Source organism: Physella acuta, unplaced genomic scaffold (assembly GCF_028476545.2).
Source record: "Physella acuta isolate Inbredline_101_S28 unplaced genomic scaffold, ASM2847654v3 ptg000312l, whole genome shotgun sequence".
NCBI lineage: Eukaryota > Metazoa > Mollusca > Gastropoda > Physidae > Physella > Physella acuta.
Genome location: NW_026731831.1, coordinates 573,045 through 595,758, shown reverse-complemented (window position 1 = coordinate 595,758; position 22,714 = coordinate 573,045). Strand labels below are relative to the sequence as shown.

The following is a 22,714-nucleotide window of genomic DNA, read 5'->3' as shown; positions in this document are numbered from 1 at the left end:
ACATTGATGGGAGCATGACTCATTGATTTCACAGAGAACAGGTTGAAATCCGGCTGCAAATCAATTTGAGCATTTTCACAGGTAGAGTGGTTCATTGGTTGGGTTAGGTAGTCTTGGTGCGAGTTAACATAGTGCTGCCTTTGGTTGCGGTACTGTCTTGACTGGCTAGATTTAGCAACAGACGAAGACTTTGCAAAGCAGGCCTTAGCAATGTGACCTTGCTCACTGCACTTATAACAAGTTGCTAACTTGAACTTGCACCGATGAGATGCATGGGGACCTTTGCATCGATGACATTTTTGATAATTATTACTAGATTTAGATCTAGGATTTGAACGAGCAGGCTGTTTAGCATAAGTTGGAATGCTCTGATGGGGATGATGTTTATTGACTAACCTGCTGTTTACTGCATGGATCTCTGAAGGTGCTAAAGATCTCGCCGCATCTGATGACTGCTGGATTGAAGTTGCGAGTTGTATTGCTTTTTCTAATTTTAGATCTGACTCGAGCAGCAACCTTCTTTGAATATCAGGGCTGTTTACACCTGTCACAAACTTTTCACATAGTCTGTCAGACAGCGTGTCTCCGAATTCACAGAATCTACTTAAATGACGTAAAGCAGCAACATATTCTGTTATTGACTCGTTTGGTGGACGAGTCCTACTGTCAAATCTAGCTCGACATAGAAACTTTAATGGGGTAGGCGCATGGTGGTCTGTTAGCAATTTGCTCAGCTCGTTAAAGCTCTTGGTAGTTAGACTAGCTGGTGCGCATAAGTCTTTTAGTAGCCTAAATTGTTGAGGCCCTATGACTGTTAACAAAACAGCTCTCTTTTTGGCTTCTATCGTCACGTCGTTAGCTTCTAGGTAAAAGCTTAACCTCTCTAGGTAATCTTGAATGATTTCATCATTCGCATCAAATTCTTTTATTTGGCCATACAGCGCCATAATTCTAGAAATAATTAGCTAATAAGCTCTAGCAAACCTCTTTTTTGCGTAATTAGGTGCTCTTTCTAGTAGATGTTTATCCTTCGTCGCCAAATGACGTGGATTGTAATGACTGACGAGAAGCCGCGTTGGTTGTTAACAGTCTTTATTATGTACAGACGCCATCATGGTAAGAGAGAGAGAAATGGCGAGAGAGAACTATTTATAGATAACAACATGTAAGGGACATCACTCAAGATAACAATATAAATATAATACTAATACAGAGAGTGAGTTCCCTTGACCTCACAATTATTTCAATCTATTACACATCATAATATTTTTTCCCTTTATTTTCGGTTACTTTGAATACGTTTCTTTGTGAAGGTTTGGATAAGGTTGAGGGGAGAAGGTGGGTATTAGCACACGACAGCTAACCCAAATCTGTAGGACGTGCCTCATCTCATTCATCCCCGACTGGTATTTATTAATTTAGGGAAAGTAAAATCGGCTAAGCATGGAACTTACAACACTACATCGCATATGCTGAAAACACATACATACGTACATAGAATTTACTTCACCTCAGGTCCGAAACTTTAAAAAATAAAATAACCACAATCAGAGTATCGATTTGGTGCATACATCAACTTAATTATGCTATCACCTCTATCTCAGGTCGCAACGTGGCTTTAAAACAACACACGAATCAAACTGGTGCATACGAAAACTTATACTCCGGCCTGGCGGTAGACGGAAACACTTTACAAAATTTGGATAATCGAACTTGTTCGCACACGGGTCCTAGCATAGAGGAAAGGAGGAATTCTAAATGGAGTTTGTTTTTTGAGAGAAAAATGAATTTACAACGAATTAAAATTTGGAACAGAGGTATATTTTATAGAATTGTTGGCCATTTTTAAAAGTGCGATAGTTGACTTTTCGATGGTGAGTTTTACTGCTTTTTTTGGGAGGGAAACGATTAAATGCAAAGTGGCTGAAGTGAGAATTTTCTACATTCATGAAAACATACAGTATTTAATATCGTGCACGAATCAATTTAAATTAACTTAAAGTTCTATTTATCTATTTATCTTATAATGGTCCATATGTGATTCTGTTATGTGTAATGATTTGCAAAGTTTATGTTCTGCGTTTGCAAGACTATATATATTTATATCAGGGGCGGAACTACAGTGCCGCCAGACCCCGCAATGCGGGGGGGCCCAGACCAATTGGGGGCCCAAAAATCCTGGCTAAATTATTTTTTAAAAAATAAAAAAAATAAAAAAATTAGGTGGAGGTCGAGTTATCTTTCTTCTACAGTTACAAACAAACACGATAGTCGGCAAACGTCTTTGAGAAAAATGCACTGACTATAGCTCGAGAGACCGCCAGACATATAGACAACTTCAAAGACGAAGCATCTGAAATTTGACTGTGCCAGTACGCTTTGAAATCGGGCTGGGGAAATGTTGCGGCGAGGCGACTATCCTGGTCTTCTAGACGATCGGAAAAAGTCGGAACTATTGATGTAGATGTTTATCGGCGCTTTCTTGTCCCCTTCCCTTCCCAACTCTCTCTCCCCCCCTCCCCCCTACCCCTCACTTCTACCCCTCACCACACCCTTACTCTTACAATAAGATGTAATGCATAGATTAACGAACCGTCTATGAACTGTAAACTGACCACTTCTGCACATTTTGTTAAAGACACTAGTCAGTAGTTGTTCATTTACCTGATGAACAGGGGCGGAACTACAGTCCCGCCAGACCCCGCAATGCGCGGGGGGGGGGGGGGGGGAAGGCCGTTTAGGGGCCCACGGCTGACCAAATTTTTTTTTTTTAATTTTGAATTTAATTTTTGCCTTAATATTTGGTTTGTAAAAGAAAAACACTGTAGCTGCGGTACGATTATCTTTATTTTACAGTCACTATACCACGCTCTTCCGCAAAAGATAAAATCCATTACACAAACTACAGTGTAAAATATAGGCAACTCTTCAAATTTTGAATGACTTCTTTGACTCGTTGCCCCCCCCCTCCCTTTGATAGCTAAATAGAGGACACGTAACTGTTTGACCGATCCTCCAAAGTATACTGTTGGCGGATGGGGCAGGGGATGGGGACCAAAAAGGGGGTTAAAAAATTGTCGACAAATTCTTTACATATTTAAAACAGTTATTTATAGTTCTATTTTTTAACCATCGTCAAGGCCGAGTTCTATTTCCCTTACAATCAAACACACGCTGTCGCCGGCAAAATTCTTTTTAAAAAAACAACAAAGTCCATAGCACGAAAAGCCGCTACGTATGAAGTGGGCTTTCAATACTTTCATGATGCGCGGTTCTTATTTGCGGCATTGGTAGGGGACCCGAAATCCATTGTACATTTTTCAATGTTAATATGTGTTTGTGATAGTGGTTGAATTTGTATCCTGTACTATCTTGTATCGTACAAATAATTTAAAAAAAATAATATAATACTAGAAACTTCAGTTTTATATACGTTTACTTGTTTTTGATTTTACAAGAAATATAGTAAACTTTTAAGGCCTATACTTCAAATTATCTCCCCTGAGTAAGTTTTACAATGGGCGATGCTGGCGTACATAGATCAAGGCGTTTTGTTGTCCCTTTCAAGTTTTTTCCCGAGCCGACCCATATCCCATCCCTCTTTCTCAACCTCACAAGTATCGAGGAGATAAATGTATCGTTTATGAACTACTTCCTAACCGTACGATTCACCACTTCAGCACATTTTGTCAGACACTAGACAGCACTAGATCTAGTCAACACAGATTAATTTACTTTCATAGTATTAGGCACATCTAATTCACAAAACAGGGCAGGTAAGATTATTTTTTATATAATTATTTAGAAATTAATTAGAACGTTTAGAATTAATTGAACATTGTTAATAGTCATTGAGGTGGGGGGTGTGTGAGGGTCTGGCTTTTTGTTAATCCCCCCCCCCCTCCCCTAAATCAGAAGGTTATCCAACGCGTGACCTGGCCACATACAGTTGTACATGTGAAAAACATTTTTCTCTCTATTATTATTATGCATTACTGCATCATTCACCCAATCGCCATGAAAACTTGGGAAGCTGTTGAGTACAGCCCCGCAAAGGTTTCTGTCATAGGCCTAACATTTGTACATATTTGAGTGGGGACTCCTAACGGAAATATGTGATTTAGCGCCCCGTGATCCTGCATAAGCGGATGAGGTTACTACTTGAATACAACTGGCGTCAGTGTCATCCTGAGCGCATCACATATGAGCAAGTTGGCCCCCACAGACAGTCGTTTAAAAGTTCCCACAACACTAGGAATAAGTCTCGCTACTACACTCGATGACTAAATCTAATTAGGTCTCGCACCAATGTTTCTTCCAGGGGAGACTGTTTTCGGGGAAGGGGAGGGGGGAGCTCTGCCGGAAGAAACAATGTGTCATACCCATCACCCGTGCAGTAATGTAACCGGTAGCTCCAAGAGCCCCTGACTCCACTGACACCTGGGCCGTCGCCGAGGGATTTACAGCATGCCTTGGCGTGTCTAGTTGGTAGTGTGGACAAACCCGCGCCCTAAGATCCAAGAAATGAACTGCCGACATTGTTAACATTTAATTCAACTTTTGGAAAACAGGGCACACGGTTAGTAACGTTTTGATGAAAGCCTCAGTTTGGTGTGTTGGACTAGATTTAGAAAGGGGCCAGCTCGTGTGTTTGAAAACCTCTGATTTATTCGTGTACCAGATGGAATTTTTTTAAAATTGAGAGCGAACCTTGTTATATATATATATATATATATATATATATATATATGGGCCCAAAAAAATTCTTCGGGGGGGGGGGGGGGGGGGGGGCTTTTTTTCTAGTTCCGCCACTGATGCACATGACATGTTGTTGTGATTAGATTTAATTGAATTTTTTTTTTCAAAACCCGATCAGGCCAGAAATGAGTATCCTATGTTCGTATTGTGTGTTTATATATATATATATATATATATATATATATATATATATATATATATATATATATATATATATATATATATATATATATATATATATACATATATGGGGGCCCAAAAAAAATTTTTGCGGGGTGGCCCATTTTTTTTAGTTCCGCCACTGATTTATATATATATATATATATATATATATATATATATATATATATATATATATATATATATATATATACATACCAGTGGGGTACCTAGGATTTTTTCGCCCCAATGCAAAACTTATCAGTGTGCCCCTTCGTCAACCGTTAGGCTACAATGGAATTAAACGAATAAATCAACTGCTAATCATGATAAAGGATTTTAAATAATATAAATATTCTGTACATTTTATGTTTTATACTATATTACTATGTATTTAAAAAAAAATATTACGGGCTTACAGTTAATTTGGTTTTTTTAAGTAATCTAATACAGTTGCGTGATTTAAGACTGTTGGTAGAGGTGAGGTCTGCATTTGATGACAACATTTATACCTGATACTTTGACAAAACATTATAAAATTTATTGTCATAGCTGTGTTGTATCCAGCTAAATTAATAAAAGATTAATGAGAGTAGGGTGAAATGTAAAATTGCTGTGCATGATAGGGGGACACCTTTAGTAAACGCGTAGGGTAACACTCAACTTTTTGACGCCTCTAACCAAACACATTTTAAAAAAAAATTGCTTATGATTTATTTAGATATGTTTTTTTTTCATACTTTTAATTTTGTAAAATGATTAATAAATTCATTGAGATCTACTTTAGCTGCTTTTGAATGTTTGCTGTTTAGAATAGCCAAGCTACTGACCGAATGGGCTTATCTAAAATTTGTTTCATAATAAATAACATCATCATAATGAGCAAATAATTACATTTAAAAAAGCCATCATAGACATCAAAATCTCCTTCCCGATCTCCGTGGAATGTTAAAGAATGTTTTAACTAACTAGCGTACCCGTCCGCGTTGCTGCGATCTAGTACCACATACCATGGTAATAAAACAATTTGTAAAGGTTTCATCAAAGTGTTACCAATTGCATATTTTTAGTCATGTGAACTTGTTTTTTAAAATTGAGATAGGCCTAGTTAAAATGTAAACAACACCCCTGCTGTTTGTTTCGGGGCTCGGGCTGGTCCACTCTACTGCTCAGATGCACTTGCGTGTGATGTATGAAAGCATTGAGTGTACGTTATTTATCCTCTGTAATAGTGAGTTGAATACTTTTCGGCGACCGCCTGAGTGTCCGGGGCGTCGCGGGAGTGACTAGTTACACTACCGTAGGTAACCAGATGCAACCTTTGGTTCGTTTTATTCATCGAAAGTAGAAGCCCTAATGTAGAATACGCGTGTAATTGTTGTTAAAAATTGTCATCCGTACGCCGAGGGCGTCAAAAGCTGCCCCTGTTGCAGTTTAACCATTGAATCAAGTAGTACCTTGCAAGATGCCCAATCTACGGATCTTGTGTACTCAGGTAGCCGCTGGGGAACTCAGGACACCCATCCTTTACTACTGCTGATGTGCTGGAGAACACCCCTTCATTCGATTAAGGAATCAAATTTAGTTTGTCAGCGTATCCCTAATGTATGGCGCTCATTAAAATAGGCGCCGTAGTGTTCATGGAGGGAGCCCGGGACGCACAGGGTTACACTACCGTCGAGTGTCGGACACCCAATCAACGGACCCCAGGTGCAAAAATAGTCACTGGGGAACTATGATTTTTTTAAATGGCTCAATTGTTAGCATGGATGTTTAGTAAGATATAATTTCCTGGAGGGCAGACAGTTGGGAGAGAGGTTCAGGTCTCTGGTGTGGGGTAGGGAATTACCCAGTTAGTTGAGGTTTGTAGCAATGCACGTAAATGTACGGATGCTGGATGCCGAACTCACAAAAGAGTCAGTTCAAGTTTGTTTATAGGCTAATTCTCTCAATGGCTTGCACGACCATGCGGCAATGCCTGAAGTGATATTATTATGGATTGGTCCTGTTCGACCCCCTTCCACACACACACACACACTAACACACACACACACACACACACAATCTGAATCCCACTACTTGTAAAGTAAGGAATGACAAGGGGCCTTTTTGGGACTTTTAATTATTTCTATAATAGAAAAGAAACTGGATTTTCATTTTCTTTTTAAAACTATTTATATAAAACAAATAATGAAATTGCAATGTAAACGTTTTAATTTTTCAAAGAGGTAAAATGGACCCAAAATGCTTTGGGCCCCTATGCCTTGCTTACGCTAGCTTTACGGTAACTACACCACTGATATATATATATATATATATATATATATATATATATATATATATATATATATATATATATATATATATATGTTGCAGCCTTTTTTTAAAAGTTAGAAATGAAGCTTTCTCAACATCGTAACAACTTGTAATTTCACTTAGCACAAAACTAACGCATTTATTATAGTGATCATTCAATATGTAATAAACATATCTTTAAGGGAAAGAGCACAGTTTGTTTCTCTTTTTTACTATTTAAAATCTGAAGCATTTAAAATACTTTTGACCTATTTGGAACATTAAAGCAAGTGCTAAGCACATAAACAGAGTTAAAAACAAATTAGGTTATTATGGAAACCCGAAAAAACATCGGCCATTTTGAACTACTCCTCACTTTTATAAACACTAAGGCTTATTTATGTAGTTAAAGCAATCTAATTTACACCGCTAATATCTCAATACATATTAAAACTTTTGTCACGACAACGATTTGATAGGGCTATTGCTCTGAATTCTACAATGTCCAAAATATTGCACTAAACTTGACATTCGAAAATTTGAATATTGTGCATATTTTTTACTATAAACGTTTTTATTTTTGAAAGCTGTTACAATTCCCTCGTGAAAAAGATTTATTACAGTAAGAATAAGTACTAAGAATATGGTAGGAATTTGAAAAGTAGTAGGCTTTATTGTCAAAATATTTCAAACTGAAAAAAAACCGGAAAAACTATCAGAATCTAGGTCATGAAAATACAGGTTCTGTGTGATTTGCAAATCCATTTGGAAGCTTTGGTGTGTCTGATTCGAAAGAAATTACAAATAACGGATACCGGAGAAATCCGGCTTTCCAGTGATGCCACAAACAATATGAAGGCGGATATAAAACAGTTCGTAGCTAACGTGTAATAATGGGGAAATATGATTTTTTACATATGTAGGCCTACTCATACAAATATTTTTTTAAAACTTTAGAATTTTTTTTCTAATATAAGTTCTTATTTCTGAATTAAGAAATCGACAAACAAACAAGAATTAAAAGAAACATATTTTAACAAAAAAAATCAGAATTTTAGTGGGTTTTTTTTTTCTAGATCCTTTCCCCATATCTTGTTAAATTACAACTTTAAAATTTTAAAAGTAACATCAAAGACCACGCCTTTTTTTCCCCAGATAGACACCAGTGGCGTCTGTCTGGATTTGTACTAGAAGCGCTAGACAGAAAAAGTGGATTATCACAATATATCTATAGAGATCTTCGAAAACATGGGGAGCAAATATATCACTGGAGTATAAAGGGCGTTCTTGCTGATCATGTGCAGATTTATTTGACAAGAGTTCATGCAATAACACTGTGTGAAGTTGAACTTTTTGGAGGTAGAAAATGAAATTTGTTACATGATCCTATTGCAAATCTTTTATGGGGAGATAAAAGTATTGAATGAATGATAAAGAAGTGTGAGGGAGCGAGTTTAAACAGTCGAGTGAATCAATTTAGAAATTAATATTTTTTTAAGCAAACATCGAATACATTTTCCACTTAGGACAAGAACTACATAGTACAGTCTCGGGCAGATGAGGCTCGTTAGCTGGGGATAGCCACTCTTCTAGGAGAGACAACTCCAAAATTAAACAACTGCTGCCTTGTAGTTAGTTCTTGGTTGGACAAAGGATATGGAAGCAAATCCAAAAAGAAAAGCAGGCTGAAATCGGAGTCAATGGCCTCAATGGCGCATAACCAGTTGACAAATAACGCTTAATTGTGTTGGAGCAAAAAGCTCATGGTTGATAAATTCGAATAAATTCTCTAGATCCTCTTCAACACCAATAATTAAGAACGAAGAAGAAGAAAAAGAATTTTCCACTTAGGACAAGAAGTAGGCCCTACATAGTACAGTCTGCATAAACAAAATAACATGACATTGTTTAGATAACATTCCTAAATTATAATTTCTTTGGGTAACGACCTTAAATATTAGAAACAACATTTAACATGTTATGCAATTAATCAAGCACAACCAACCGTTCTTTACTAGAAATTGTACATGTTTTATTAACTTATTCTGTCATTAATTAATTCTGCTATTTAGATAACAAGTGTGAACACAAATATTTTGGTCTAGAATGCAACAGAACATGTCATTGTAGAAATGTCACAGATTCCTGTATGCAATCTACTGGGGCATGTCCATCAGGCTGTGCTGTGGGATACACAGGAGAGGATTGTAGCTTACGTAAGGAATAGAATATTATATATATATATATATATATATATATATATATATATATATATATATATATATATATATACTAGCGTACCCGTCCCCCGCGCGTTGCCGCGGGGATAGAAGAAGGGTTTCATCCATACGTTACCAATCCAATATTCTTAGACGCGTAACCTTGTTTTCTAAAAGAGAGTTATTTAAATGTAAACAATGCCTGCGCTTCGATCATAAACACCGTGACACGGGTTTACCTACACTACCGCGTGAAAACCTTATGTGTACATTAATCACTCACCTAAATAATCAGGTAGAACACACTTCGGTTACCACCCATGTGTCAGGGAAGTAGAGGGGCGCTCTCAGGAGCATCTGCCCTCGATTACACTACTGCATAAGCGCCATGTACGGCCCCTGGCTCCTTAAAACTAACTGGCGCCATCGTGCCAAATAGCATCGTGTTAATAATGATGCAGATTGCGTCATTCACTAAAGTGACACAAACGAACAGGATTTTTTTCTTCAGCACGTAAAAAAATTATTTGACGTGTTTTAAACATCAGTGTGACTGATCAATATTCAAATTTATATAAATTTATTCAAATTTATTCAAATTCAAATTCAAATTTATTCAAACAGCGTTTACAATTGTAGGCACAAAGGCCTTTTTTCACATTGGCCGTTTAAACAAATAAAACAATTCAATAACACATAGCAGTAACACAGCACTAAAAATGTGGAATAAAGAAACAATGGTACATAACTATCATACATAATGAGATAAAAAAGAGAATATAATAATATGCTAGCGTTACTAATGGTCTATTATTAGATGCTCGATCTCAATTTTTCTGACTGGATTGTCTAATAATAGATGCTTATTGCATCATTCGCAAAGTGACGAAACTCTACAGTAGGCTCCTCATATTTATAAAGTTATTTTTTCATCTTTGGCAAGGTGACAAAACTGTACAGAAGGATTTCCTCGCGTTACAAAGTTATTTTTAAAAGCCTGTTGTAGTTTTACCGCTGAATATAGTAGTACCCTTTACTCGGTATGCAGGACGCTCGATTAACGGATGCCAAGTGCCAACATCGTCGCTCTAAAACTCTGGGCGCCAAACCGTGTATTGACGAAAGTTGTACCCTATATCGCGCTGCCCATAAAAAAATTAAGTTTTCTTTTTCGCAGAAATATTCTCGGGAGTATTCTCATCTACTTTCTAAAGTTTTATTACACTAGGGTGAACAGCATCAGAGTTTGTTTTTTTTAAAATACCGTGTATAGAGAAAAAAAATCGCTACCCCTTGGGGGCGCCGCCCTTGCAATATTAAACAATATTTTTTGCAGAACCCTACAATAGAGTAATCTAATCATCTCCTCAAAGTTTCATGGTACACGGATGAACGGTGTGAAACCGAGATTTTATAAACCGTATATAGAGAAAAATCGCAGCCTCCCGTGGCGCCGCCCTTGCGAAATTAAAAAGGATTTTTTTTACAGAACCCTTCGCTGAATTTGTTCTAATCAACTCCCCAAAGTCTGATGGCTATCGGATAACGGTGTCAGACCAATATCGAGTTTTATTTTTATAAACCGTACATAGAGAAAAATCACACCCTCCCGTGGCGCCGTCCTTGCGAAATTAAAAATGATTTTTTACAGAACCCTTCCCTAGAGTTTTATAATGAACTCCCCAAAGTTTCATGCCTATCGGATGAACGGTGTCACTGCAATTCACTTTTATTATTTTTATATACCGTATATAGAGAAAAATCGGACCCTCCCGCGGCGTCGCCCTCGCGAAATTAAAAATGACTTTTTTACAGAAGGATTTCACCAACGCGTTACTAATCATATGTTCTTGGACGCGTGCCGTCTTTTCTAAAAGTGAGTGATTTAAATGTAAACAATGCCTGCGCTTGGATCATGAATACCGGGACACGGGTTTACCTACACTACCGCGTGAAAACCTTATGTGTACATTAATTACTCACCGAAATAATCAGGTAGAACGCTCTTCGCGACCGCCCATGTGCCAGGGACTTAGAGGGGCGCTCTCTGCAGAACCCCCACCCCCCGATTACACTACCGCATCGGCACCACGTACGACACCTGGTTCCTTAAAACTAACAGACGCCATCGTGCCAAATAGCATCCTGTTAACAATTATGCAGATTTTATCATTCGCAAAAGTGACATAAATGAACAGGATTATTTTCTTTAGCACAAAAAAAGTATTTGACGTGTTTTAAACATCAGTGCGACTGATGCAATATGTTAGCGTTACTAATGGAGAGCCACCCCTGCGAATTTGAAAATGTATTTTAAGCAGAAATCTCCACAGGAATATTCTCAACATATTCCCAAAGTTTCATGGCGATCGTGTGAACGGTGTCACTGCAATTCACTTATATTATTTTTATATACAGTATAAAGAGAAATAAGCACCCTCATGTGGCGCCGCCCTTGCGAAATTAAACATGTTTTAGCGCAGAAACCTCCCCATGAATATTCTCAACATCTTACCAAAGTTTCATGGCGATCGTGTGAACAGTGTCACGGCAATTCATTTTTATTATTTTTATATACCGTATATAGAGAAAAATCGCACCCTCCCGTGGCGCCGCCCTTGTGAAATTAAAAATGATTTCTTTTACAGAACCCTTACCCAAAAGGTCCTAATGAACTCACAAGAGTTTGATGGCGATCGGATGAACGATGCCAAATCAAAATCACCTTTTATTTTTATATACCGTATATAGAAAAAAAAAACAAATCGCGCCCTGTTGGGGAGCCACCCCTGAGAATTTGAAATATTTTTTTTCGCAGAAACCTCCCCAGGAATATTCTCAACAACTTCCGAAAAGCTTCACGGTGATGTGATGAGAGGTGTAGTAATGCATAAAGGACCAATAGACAAACAGACACAAACATATATTGCTTTATATATATATATATATATATATATATATATATATATATATATATATATATATATATATATATATATATATATATATACTAGCGTACCCGTCCCCGCGCGTTGCCGCGGGGATAGAAGAAAGTTTGATGAAATATATTAGGATTTCACCAACGCGTTACCAATTATAATTATATGTTCTTAGACGCGTGACCTTCTTTTCTAAAAATGAGTTATTTAAATGTAAACAATGATTGCGCTTGGATCATAAATATCAGGACACGGGTTTACCTCCAGTACCGCATGAAAACCTTGAAACGCAGAGGGGCGCTCGCAGGGCATCCACACCCCGATTACACTACCGCATAGGCACGGCGTACGACCCCTGGCTCCTTAAAACTAACAGGCGCCATTTAAAAAAATTAATAGACGTGTTTAAATATCAGTTTGACTGATGCAATATGCTAGCGTTACTAATGGTCTATTATTAGATGCTCGATCTCAATTTCTGACTGGATTGTCCAATAATAGATGCTTATTGCATCATTCGCAAAGTGATGAAACTCTACAGTAGGCTCCTCATATTAAAAAAGTTATTTTTTCATCTTTCGCAAGCTGACGAAACTGTACAAAAGGATTTCCTCGCGTTACAAAGTTATTTTTAGAAGCCTGTTGTAATTTAACCGCTGAATATAGTAGTGCCCATTACGCGCTATGCAGGAAGCTCGATTAACTGATGCCAAGTGCCAACATAGTAGCTCTAAAACTCTGGGCGCCAAACCGTGTATTGACTAAAGTTGTACCATATATGGCGCCGCCCATAAGAAACTTTAGTTTTCTTTTTCGCAGAAATATTCTCGGGAGTATTCTCATCTACTCCCTAAAGTTTCATGGCACTCGGATGAACAGCATCCGATTTTTATTTTTTATATACCGTGTATAGAGAAAAAAATTGCCCCCCCCCCCTCCGGGGGCGCCTCCCTCGCAATATTAAACAATATTTTTTTTGCATAACCCTACCATTGAGTGATCTAATCATCTCCCCAAAGTTTCATGGTACACGGGTGAACGGTGTGAAACCGAAATTAAACCGTATATAGAGAAAAATCGCAGCCTCCCGTGGCGCCACCCTTGCGAAATTAAAAATGGATTTTTTTTTACAGAACCCTTCCCTGAATTGTTCTAATCATTTCCCCCCAAAATCTCATGGCTATCGGATAACGGTGCCACACCAAAATCAACTTTTAGTTTTAAATACGGTATATTGGGAAAAATCGCAACCTTCTGTGGCGCCGCCCTTGCGAAATTGAAAAAGGATTTTTTACAGAACATTTCCCTAGAGTTTCATAACGAAATCCCCAAAGTTTTATGCCTATCGGATAAACGGTGTCACTGCAATTCACTTTTATTATTTTTATATACCGTAAATTGAGAAAAATCGGACCCTCCCGTGGCGCCGCCCTTACGAAATTAAAAACCATTTTTTTACAGAACCCTTTCCTAGAGTGGTATAATGAACTCCCTAAAGTCTCATGGCTATTGGATGAACGATGCCAAACCAAATTGACTTTTAGTTTTATATACCGTAAATAGAAAAAAAAACTAGTCGCGCCCTGCCGGGGCGCCATCCCTGCGAATTTGAATTTTTTTTCTCGCAGAAACCTCCCCAGGAATATTTTCAACAACTTCTCGAAGTTTCACGGCGATGTGATAAGAGGTGTGGTAATGCATAAAAGACACACACACAGACACACACATACATTGCTTTATATATATATATATATATATATATATATATATATATATATATATATATATATATATATATATATATATATATATATATATATATATATATATATATATATATATATACATATATATATATATAATACTAGCGTACCCGTCCCCCGCGCGTTGCCGCGGGAGTAGAAGAAAGTTTAACGAAATGTATTAGAATGATCTCACCAACGCGTTACCAATCATATGTTCTTAGACGCGTGACCGTTTTTTCTAAAGTTTAAATGTAAACAATGCCTGCGCTTGGATCATAAATATCGAGACACGGGTTTACCTACACTACCGCATGAAAACATTGAGAGTACATTAATCACTCACCGAAATAATTTGCTAGAACACACTTCGGTGACCGTCCAATTGTCAGAGACGTAGAGGGGCGCTCCAAGGGTTCCACCCCCTCGATTACACTACCGCATAGGAGCGGCGTACGATCCCTGGCTCCTTAAAATTAACAGGCGCCATCGTGCCAAATAACATCCTGTTAATAATGATGCAGCTTTCGGCATTCGCTAAAGTGACACAAATGAATAGGATTTTTTTTCTTTAACACGTAAAAAAAAAATAGTTGACTTGTTTTAAACATCAGTGTGACTGATGCAATATGCTATCGTTACTAATGGTCTATTATTAGATGCTCGTTTTTTATCAAATAATAGATGCTTATTGCCTCATTCGCAAAATGACGAAACTCTACAGTAGGCTCCTCATATTCAAAAAGTTATCTTTTCATTTTTCGCATGGTGACGAAACTGTACAGAAGGATTTCCTCGCGTTACAAATATATTTTTATCGCTGAATATAGTACAACTTGAGTACCTTTATAGCTAGGTTTATGAAATTTCATATTATATCAAATGTGTAGTTCCGTATTAACTTTTCAGCGATTTCCGATAATGAAGGTCATTGTGATCCACCGCCTATTATAACCAATGGCCACTGGAGCGCTTGCTCCCATGAATTTGAAGGTGTTTGCTTAATGTTATGTAATACTGGCTACAAAGCTCAAGGTAAAAGAACTATATCATGTCAAGCTAACAAGCTCTGGACAAGCCATGGAAGATGCAAAAGTAAATATTGCTTAACAAATAAAAGCTGGGTTTAAAGATTTTAACGACGAGTAGCTTATTTACAAATAAAAAAAAAAGTGGTAGGCCTACATATCAAAAAGGATAAGCATGAAATTACTGTGGTTGGGAAACTGGCAGTTTTTTTTAGTTTTCACATCAAAATAAATATTATGGTGGACTCAATTACAAATTACAAGATACAGTGTACAAACTTCCCTGTAAGTACCTGATTTAATTTAAGTGTGATTAACAAAACCGCCCACTTTAGATATAGTAGATTTAGAATAGTACTCTTTACACGTGGAATCCCATGCAAAATTAATATAACTTAATATTATAAATCATCAAAATTACAAAAGTGGTCGCAGCTCCGCTGTGGATAAACAATCTAAGGCCGAACGCCTGGTGGTCTAAGCCAGGGGTCTCCAAACTACGGCCCGCGGGCCGGATGCGGCCCGCGATGTCCTCTCATCCGGCCCGCGGAGATCTTTTTGTCCACGGAAAAAAGTTTTGTTGGTGATGGCTGAGGAACTTTGTCCAGAAAAATCAAAGACATGCCTGGAAGAAACGGCCCTCGAAGTGAAATTTGATAGTTAATGCGGCCCTCGGACTGAAAAGTTTGGAGACCCCTGGTCTAAGCAGTTAGAGTCCATTGCAAGATCTGGCTGGAATTGTTAAAAGTCGGTATAGTCCATTAACACACATAAGTTATAGTACTAATAGTGAGTGTACGAAATATTAACGCAAACTAAAAGAAATTTCAAATGAATCCTTATAAAACATTTTTTTACAAATTCCATGGTATATACCTTTAAAATATTTTATTGCCAGAAAGTTCTTCTTTTGATGGTTGTATGGAGGACTGGTATGGCCCTCATTGCCTTTACAGTGAGTATTATGCATTATATTATGATTCAAAAACACTGAAATTACATACACTGATACAAGAATTAAAAAACCCAGTATTTAATCTTTACTCTACATTACTTACTTAGTAAAAGTGTCCATAAATGTAAATAGGCCTACTTATAATGCAATAATTTAATTTAGTATTATATAGTATTTGAAGAAAAGGAACCTAATTGAAAGGAAATAATATTTATACTTTTTAATTTTTAAATTTTTATTAACGAGATATCCCCTAATTGCAATCCGGTTGACAAATTGATGTTAGAAAATATGTTTATCAAATCTTGAAACATTACAGTAAAGATATCAGACGCATGAAAGAAACTATGTACACAAACCACTTGTAAGATAAGACAAATAAATTAGGTGGTAATGTTAGTGTATTTATTATCAAGTATTGATGACGTCATTAGTTTTGAGTATTTTTCCAGCAATGGCTTTTTATTTCTAGAATCAATGTCATTATATTGTGTTTACTTTTCCATCTTTCGAACTGTAAATATTTCGTTTCGTTTAGAAAACTTCATATGTTTCATATTGTGTCTTTTGCTATGCAATGTTTTTAATTTCCTTGTGTTTTCTGGAGAGCGTTCCCGACAGACAGAAAGACAGACAGAGAGACGGAATAACGAAATAATTATAGTTAACTAAATCAATCAAGTTTATGATGTGGAAATCAAAAGAGACTCATTTTGCTAATGTGTGATGTGTTCATTTCACTAAATCTACCTTGAACACTATAATACATGGAATTAAATATGCTGGTATTATTGTATAATTGTGATTTGTAATATGCAATATCTCTACCATGAAGTTTTAAGAATATTCATTAAAAGATCTAGCAGTTGCCTAAAAACGGCCAATATTCAATTATATATATATATATATATATATATATATATATATATATATATATATATATATATATATATATATACGTATATACATACATATATATGTATATACATATAAACAAATAAATATAAATATATATATATTTATATATATATATATATATATATATATATATATACATATATACATATATATATATATATATATATATATATATATATATATATATATATATATATATATATATATATATACATATGGTTATTAACTAATTATTGGTAATAAGTGCGTTTGTTTGATTCATTGTTCATTTGTTTTTTTTTTATTTAGGAGAGCTTACCTCTTTGAAATTTGAAACGCTTCAATCTGGATTACTAAAGGCCGAAAATTGTTCCGCAGCTAATAATATTCAAATGAAGTTTATAGATGAAATATATTTTAAATCTCTAATGATCAGGTACCAAGAAAAAAGTAAGTTTAAAAAAAAATGTGGGCTGATTTCCTATTATGGCAAAAGCCCATTTGGAAACTAATCACAACATTAATGTATCAACATTAAAGCAAACGTTAATTCTGAAAAACAAACTTCAGGTATACGACCTGAGGGTATATATATATATATATATATATATATATATATATATATATATATATATATATAAATATATATATATATATATATATATATATATATATATATATATATATATATATATATATATATATATATATAAATATATATATATATATATATATATATATATATATATATATATATATATATATATATATGATTTGCAAAGGGCCTTGTTGGACATTTCTGGCAATTTTAAGTCTTTGTCGTAGATAACTTTTTGTGAACGAATAAGTCTGTTGTTATTTGACTGTGTTACTATTCAGGTCACCTAACTATAAAGCATTACTGTCCTCGGATTTATGTTATAGTTTCTTATCTTTCAAATTACTCTAATGTTAGAGTATACAAGAATGTTAAGGGTCCTTACTCCCACTTTAGGATTTCAAAAGCTTTATTAAACACAGAAAAAAAGAGTTCAAACGAGATTTACATGAGTTGGTATTTTAACATAATTTTTAGCACTGCGGTCAACATTTTGTAGGTGGGATATAGTGGCAATCGGGCAACCTTTTTTTCAGACACATTCGGAAAAATTTCTTTCGTTTATTTTTTCTTAGCCACCTTTACACTATGTAGAGCAATAGTGTGTTTTAATGCAATAACTTTATACTTCTTCTAATTATACTTTAGGCACCCTTGTCAATGTAACTGTCTCATTGAAATCATTGGATGGAATCATATTAAAATGTGAAAAGATATTGACCTACTGGATCGATAGTTTTACTATGTGGATCGATTGTGCCAAAGATAGATTTGTGATTGAAGTAAACATAAAATTTAGTTCATTTGTTTCCGTTTGTCAAGTCAGATTAAACGGCGGTAAGTAGTGCTATAAAATTAATTTTGTTCGAATTGATGAAATGATAAATACTTATGATTATTATTAATGTTGTTACTATTTTTGCTGCTTCTTTTTTCGCTGTTTCTGTTATTGTTATTGTTGTTTTTTGCTGTTGCAGTTAGTGTTGTTTTAATTGTGAAGATTATTATTGTTATTATTATTATTATTATTGTTATTATTATTATTATTATTATTATTATTATTGTTACTATTATTATTATTAATGTTATTATTACTATAATTATTATTAATGTAATTATTATTGTTATTATTAGCATTATTATTAAATCATGAGTGATTTTAAAAAAAAATTCTACAATGTAATAATTCCATTATTTATAATTTATTATATTTTTGAAAATGCTCAAAAACTCAATGTAACATCTAAACAGGAAGAAATGTTATAAAAGAGTCTCGCATAGAAATTCATTCGAATGGCCTACGTATTCCGCTGAATAATACAGACTTGCTAGGGGTGTTCGATAATGAAGAAGAAGACATCAATTGTTTCACCATTATTAAACCAGGGCAAGAGATCATTTGGGAATCTAACTTTGATTGGCCGAGAGTAATATTTCAAATTTTAATTTTTACCACTGGTAAGATTTTGTATTTCTTGCAATGGTATAAGAAACTAAGAGCACTGCCTGATTTCGCATACGTTTTAAAAAATTGATACTTAAAATCTTACCCGCTTTACAACCTAAAATACTTATATTTATATTCTGGCTTATTGAAAATACAATTTTAAAATGTTTTTTCAGTATTTTAATTTGAATTTTTCTCTAAAACCGAGGGAAAGAAATTTATTTCCCAAAAAAAAAAAGAAATAAAAGACACACTGTTTAACTTTTCAAAATAGTAATTATTACCTTACAGCTATGTATGAAGCGAATCATTTAAAAAAAATATATAAACATATTTGTTACTCTTTAATTGAACAATGTTTCTAAATAAAAAAACAAAGGTTATAAAATCTTTGTAAAATACTATCTACAACAACCGGAGCTTAAAATTGTCCTTTGTAATGATTTAGAATTTTTAGAACTAAACCTATTTTCAACACATCTAGTCTTATTTTCTTACCAGTCACGTATTTACTGCGACCAAAAGAAAGAAAGGAATTCAATGACAATAGTCATTCTATTTGATATCGTATATTTTTAATACAACGTCGATTTAAATATGGGAAACATTTCATTTGTATTTAATTAATTTATTCTTGAGCTTGCAGATACACACTATGTTTCCTTTCTCCGGTTGGTAGACGAATAAATCAGATTTTTACAAAGCTTAAATACAATTTACAGAAGCACAGTCTCTCCAAATCTAGTCTTTGATTAACGGTTTTAGTTGTTCATTGATGTATTTCCAATAGATATTATTTTTAGACGTGGAATGTATGTAACAACTTTCCAATGCTTAATGGCGATCAGATTACCAGTGTAGCTATGCAGAAATACAAATCACATTCATAATGTTTGTATGATAATTAGTAGTTAGATCAGATTTTTAAATGTATAAGATATTTACAAATTTCATCACATTGTTATTCTTTTAGTTCCGGCTATAAATATTATAGTTTGAGGAATTTTTGGTAATTTTGCTATGTTTATAACATGAATTGTTGCTACTTGGTCAATGTTGAAACCAAGCCACGATATTTTAGGTAAGGCGTTAACTTTAATAAGTCTACGGAAAGTGCCCTAAATAAACTGAAATGTAATACTTTGATTTATCTAAAAATTATAAAAAAAACTTAAACTTATATTTTATAACAGAAAATTCTCCATTCTCAATTATAAAAGCATTTTTTTTCAGGAAATTTAAACACATCAATGCACAAATTTAAAGTCGAACTGTACAACGATGAACATGAATTAGTATTTACAGCTGCAATCGACAAGTTCTCTATACCTTATACGTTAAATATTGGAAAAATTGAAATGATCACGAAAATTGTCATCATTGCAAGCGAGATTATGGCACTGTGTGAATTACAAGCCTTTGGTGGTAAACAGATGTGTACATTTGAAGAAAACATTTACATAAACACATAAACAATACTATATGTGGTTACATGACAAATGATCTCAGAACAAATGATCTCAGACAAAATATCTCAGACAAAATATCTCACTAACAAATGATCTCAGAACAAATGATCTCATGACAAATGATCTCACGGGCAAAAGATACCAGGACAAAATATATCAGGACAAACGATATCATGGACAAATGATCTCAGACAAAATATCTCAGACAAAACATCTTACAGGGAAATTTGAATAGTATGTACGATGATTTTAGTTGATTTGAACTTTTTTTTATTGACAGTTAATATAGGTTGTTTACTTTTTTTAAGCATAATAATTGTGAATAAAATGAATTTGCTAAACCTAACAAGCCATCAAAAGATTTATTAAACTTTTTCGTAGCATTTGATTCGAAAAAGTAAAAATTATAACAAACTTACTCCTTTAGCCTGAAGGGTAGATTAAATGATAATGTATAAAACAAATAAAGTAATGGTTGTTTTATACAACGTTAAGGTTCAGAACACGCGAAATATTTTTCAAAAATGTGAATGGGTCTTCAGGTTTTATTCTTTCTTCTGTTGATTTGTTCATTTATCATGGTTTAAGTAATGGTGTTATTATCAACTTAATCCAATTAAATATAATTAAATTGGATTGTTTACAAAGAATACATATTCTATATTGTTACTTTATTTCAATAAATATAACTTGATTGACAGATTGCACGAATCGTAGATACGGCATAAACTGTAACCATATATGTATGACGACCTGCAAAAACCAAGAGTGCCAGTTTACAGGTGTTTGCAAATTGTGTGTTCCAGGACGATCTGGGGACTATTGTCTATATTGTAAGAGTTTTGAACAAACTTGCTTCACTGTTAGTTTTAGCAATATCTTTTAAAATATCTTTATATATTTAATAGAATACTTAAACAAATCGGTTTAAACATATGAAATAACTCAAACACACATAACCCCATAACCAAACACATACAAACGCACACTTACACACACTCACACTTACACTTATATTTATACATACACTTACATTTATACTACATACGCAGACGCACAGACCCAGATATTCATAGACATAGACGCACACACACACACACACACACACACTATATATATATATATATATATATATATATATATATATATATATATATATATATATATATATATATATATATATATATATATATATATATATATATATATATATATATATATATATGTAGACATAAACAAAGACTCAAACTTAGACACAATAATTGACATAGACAAAAACATAGACATAGACATCGACAAAGACATAGATAGACAAAAACAGATACAGAAAAAATTAGACACAGCTAAAGACATAGACATAAATATATAAAAAATATTCAAAAAAATTATTTTTTCAGCAAACACAACACTTAAGTTTCCAAACAATACGGATGAGAATTTTACGATACAACCACTGTTTTACTCCGAGCAACAAACCAGCTCACTGTCATGGGAGGAGCTTTTCGTTATCATTTTGGTCTTCGCACTTTGTCTTTTTGCATTGATGCTTATTTTATTCAGTCGGTAATTTTCTTTTATTTCAATCTGTCGTTTTAATAATACATTAATTGTAAATTAAATCGTTACTATCTTACCCTAGGCATTACCTAATAAAAATTTGCTATTTTTTTTCTAGTACTTCAATTCCACGCCTAAATTCTACTCAAGAACAATCTTCTTAAATGGGAACATAGGACCAAGGATTACTAAAAATACCGATGTTTATTGAATTTTTAAGAGATGTCTGATTCGTTTATATCTATATTGAATTGAGACATTCTACTCCTGAACACTTTAACTAGTCGTAATTAGATTCTAGAATGTTTTTGCCGTTTTGTTGAATTGATGTTTTCCGTATTGGTCAAAAACTCAACAATAATTATTAAAGATCAAATCAGTATGTTTTGATAAAAATTAAGCCTTTTGTTTAGTTTCGATTTTATGTTTTTGCTCACTATAACTAATAAATACAAATGTAATATTTTTTCTAGGCATTTTTGCAAACAAAACAACATGTCAAGCTAGATTTATATGAAAATAAATTATACTAATTAATATTTTTACAGCAGATTTCTCATAAATTCATTTACAATCCTAAGTAATTTCAAACAGATTATCTAAACCTTTAACATGAACTTGGTGTCTGCAACAATGTCTGCAACAATGTAT

At 34.2% G+C, this 22,714-nt stretch overlaps 1 protein-coding gene across 1 annotated transcript; it reads left to right on the top strand.

Moving 5' to 3' along the window:
- The first annotated feature begins 9,292 nt into the window (after window positions 1-9,292).
- Window positions 9,293-22,353, top strand: LOC131940231 (uncharacterized). The gene is made up of 10 exons (XM_059298860.1): window positions 9,293-9,428; window positions 15,022-15,207; window positions 16,039-16,095; window positions 17,302-17,442; window positions 18,239-18,427; window positions 18,842-19,048; window positions 20,271-20,462; window positions 21,208-21,339; window positions 21,904-22,069; window positions 22,182-22,353. The coding sequence occupies exons 1-10, from the start codon at window positions 9,362-9,364 to the stop codon at window positions 22,225-22,227; spliced, it is 1,383 nt and encodes a 460-aa protein (XP_059154843.1). The 5' UTR covers window positions 9,293-9,361; the 3' UTR covers window positions 22,228-22,353.
- Window positions 22,354-22,714: the final 361 nt, after the last annotated feature.

Bases quoted from the DNA above. Each gene is read 5' to 3' on its own strand.
- LOC131940231 (XM_059298860.1), top strand. From the start codon at position 9,362: ATGCAATCTACTGGGGCATGTCCATCAGGCTGTGCTGTGGGATACACA. The intron at 18,428-18,841 runs GTAAGTAGTGCT...ACATCTAAACAG, and splicing joins TCAAGTCAGATTAAACGGCG to GAAGAAATGTTATAAAAGAG. The intron at 20,463-21,207 runs GTAAACAGATGT...CTTGATTGACAG, and splicing joins TGAATTACAAGCCTTTGGTG to ATTGCACGAATCGTAGATAC.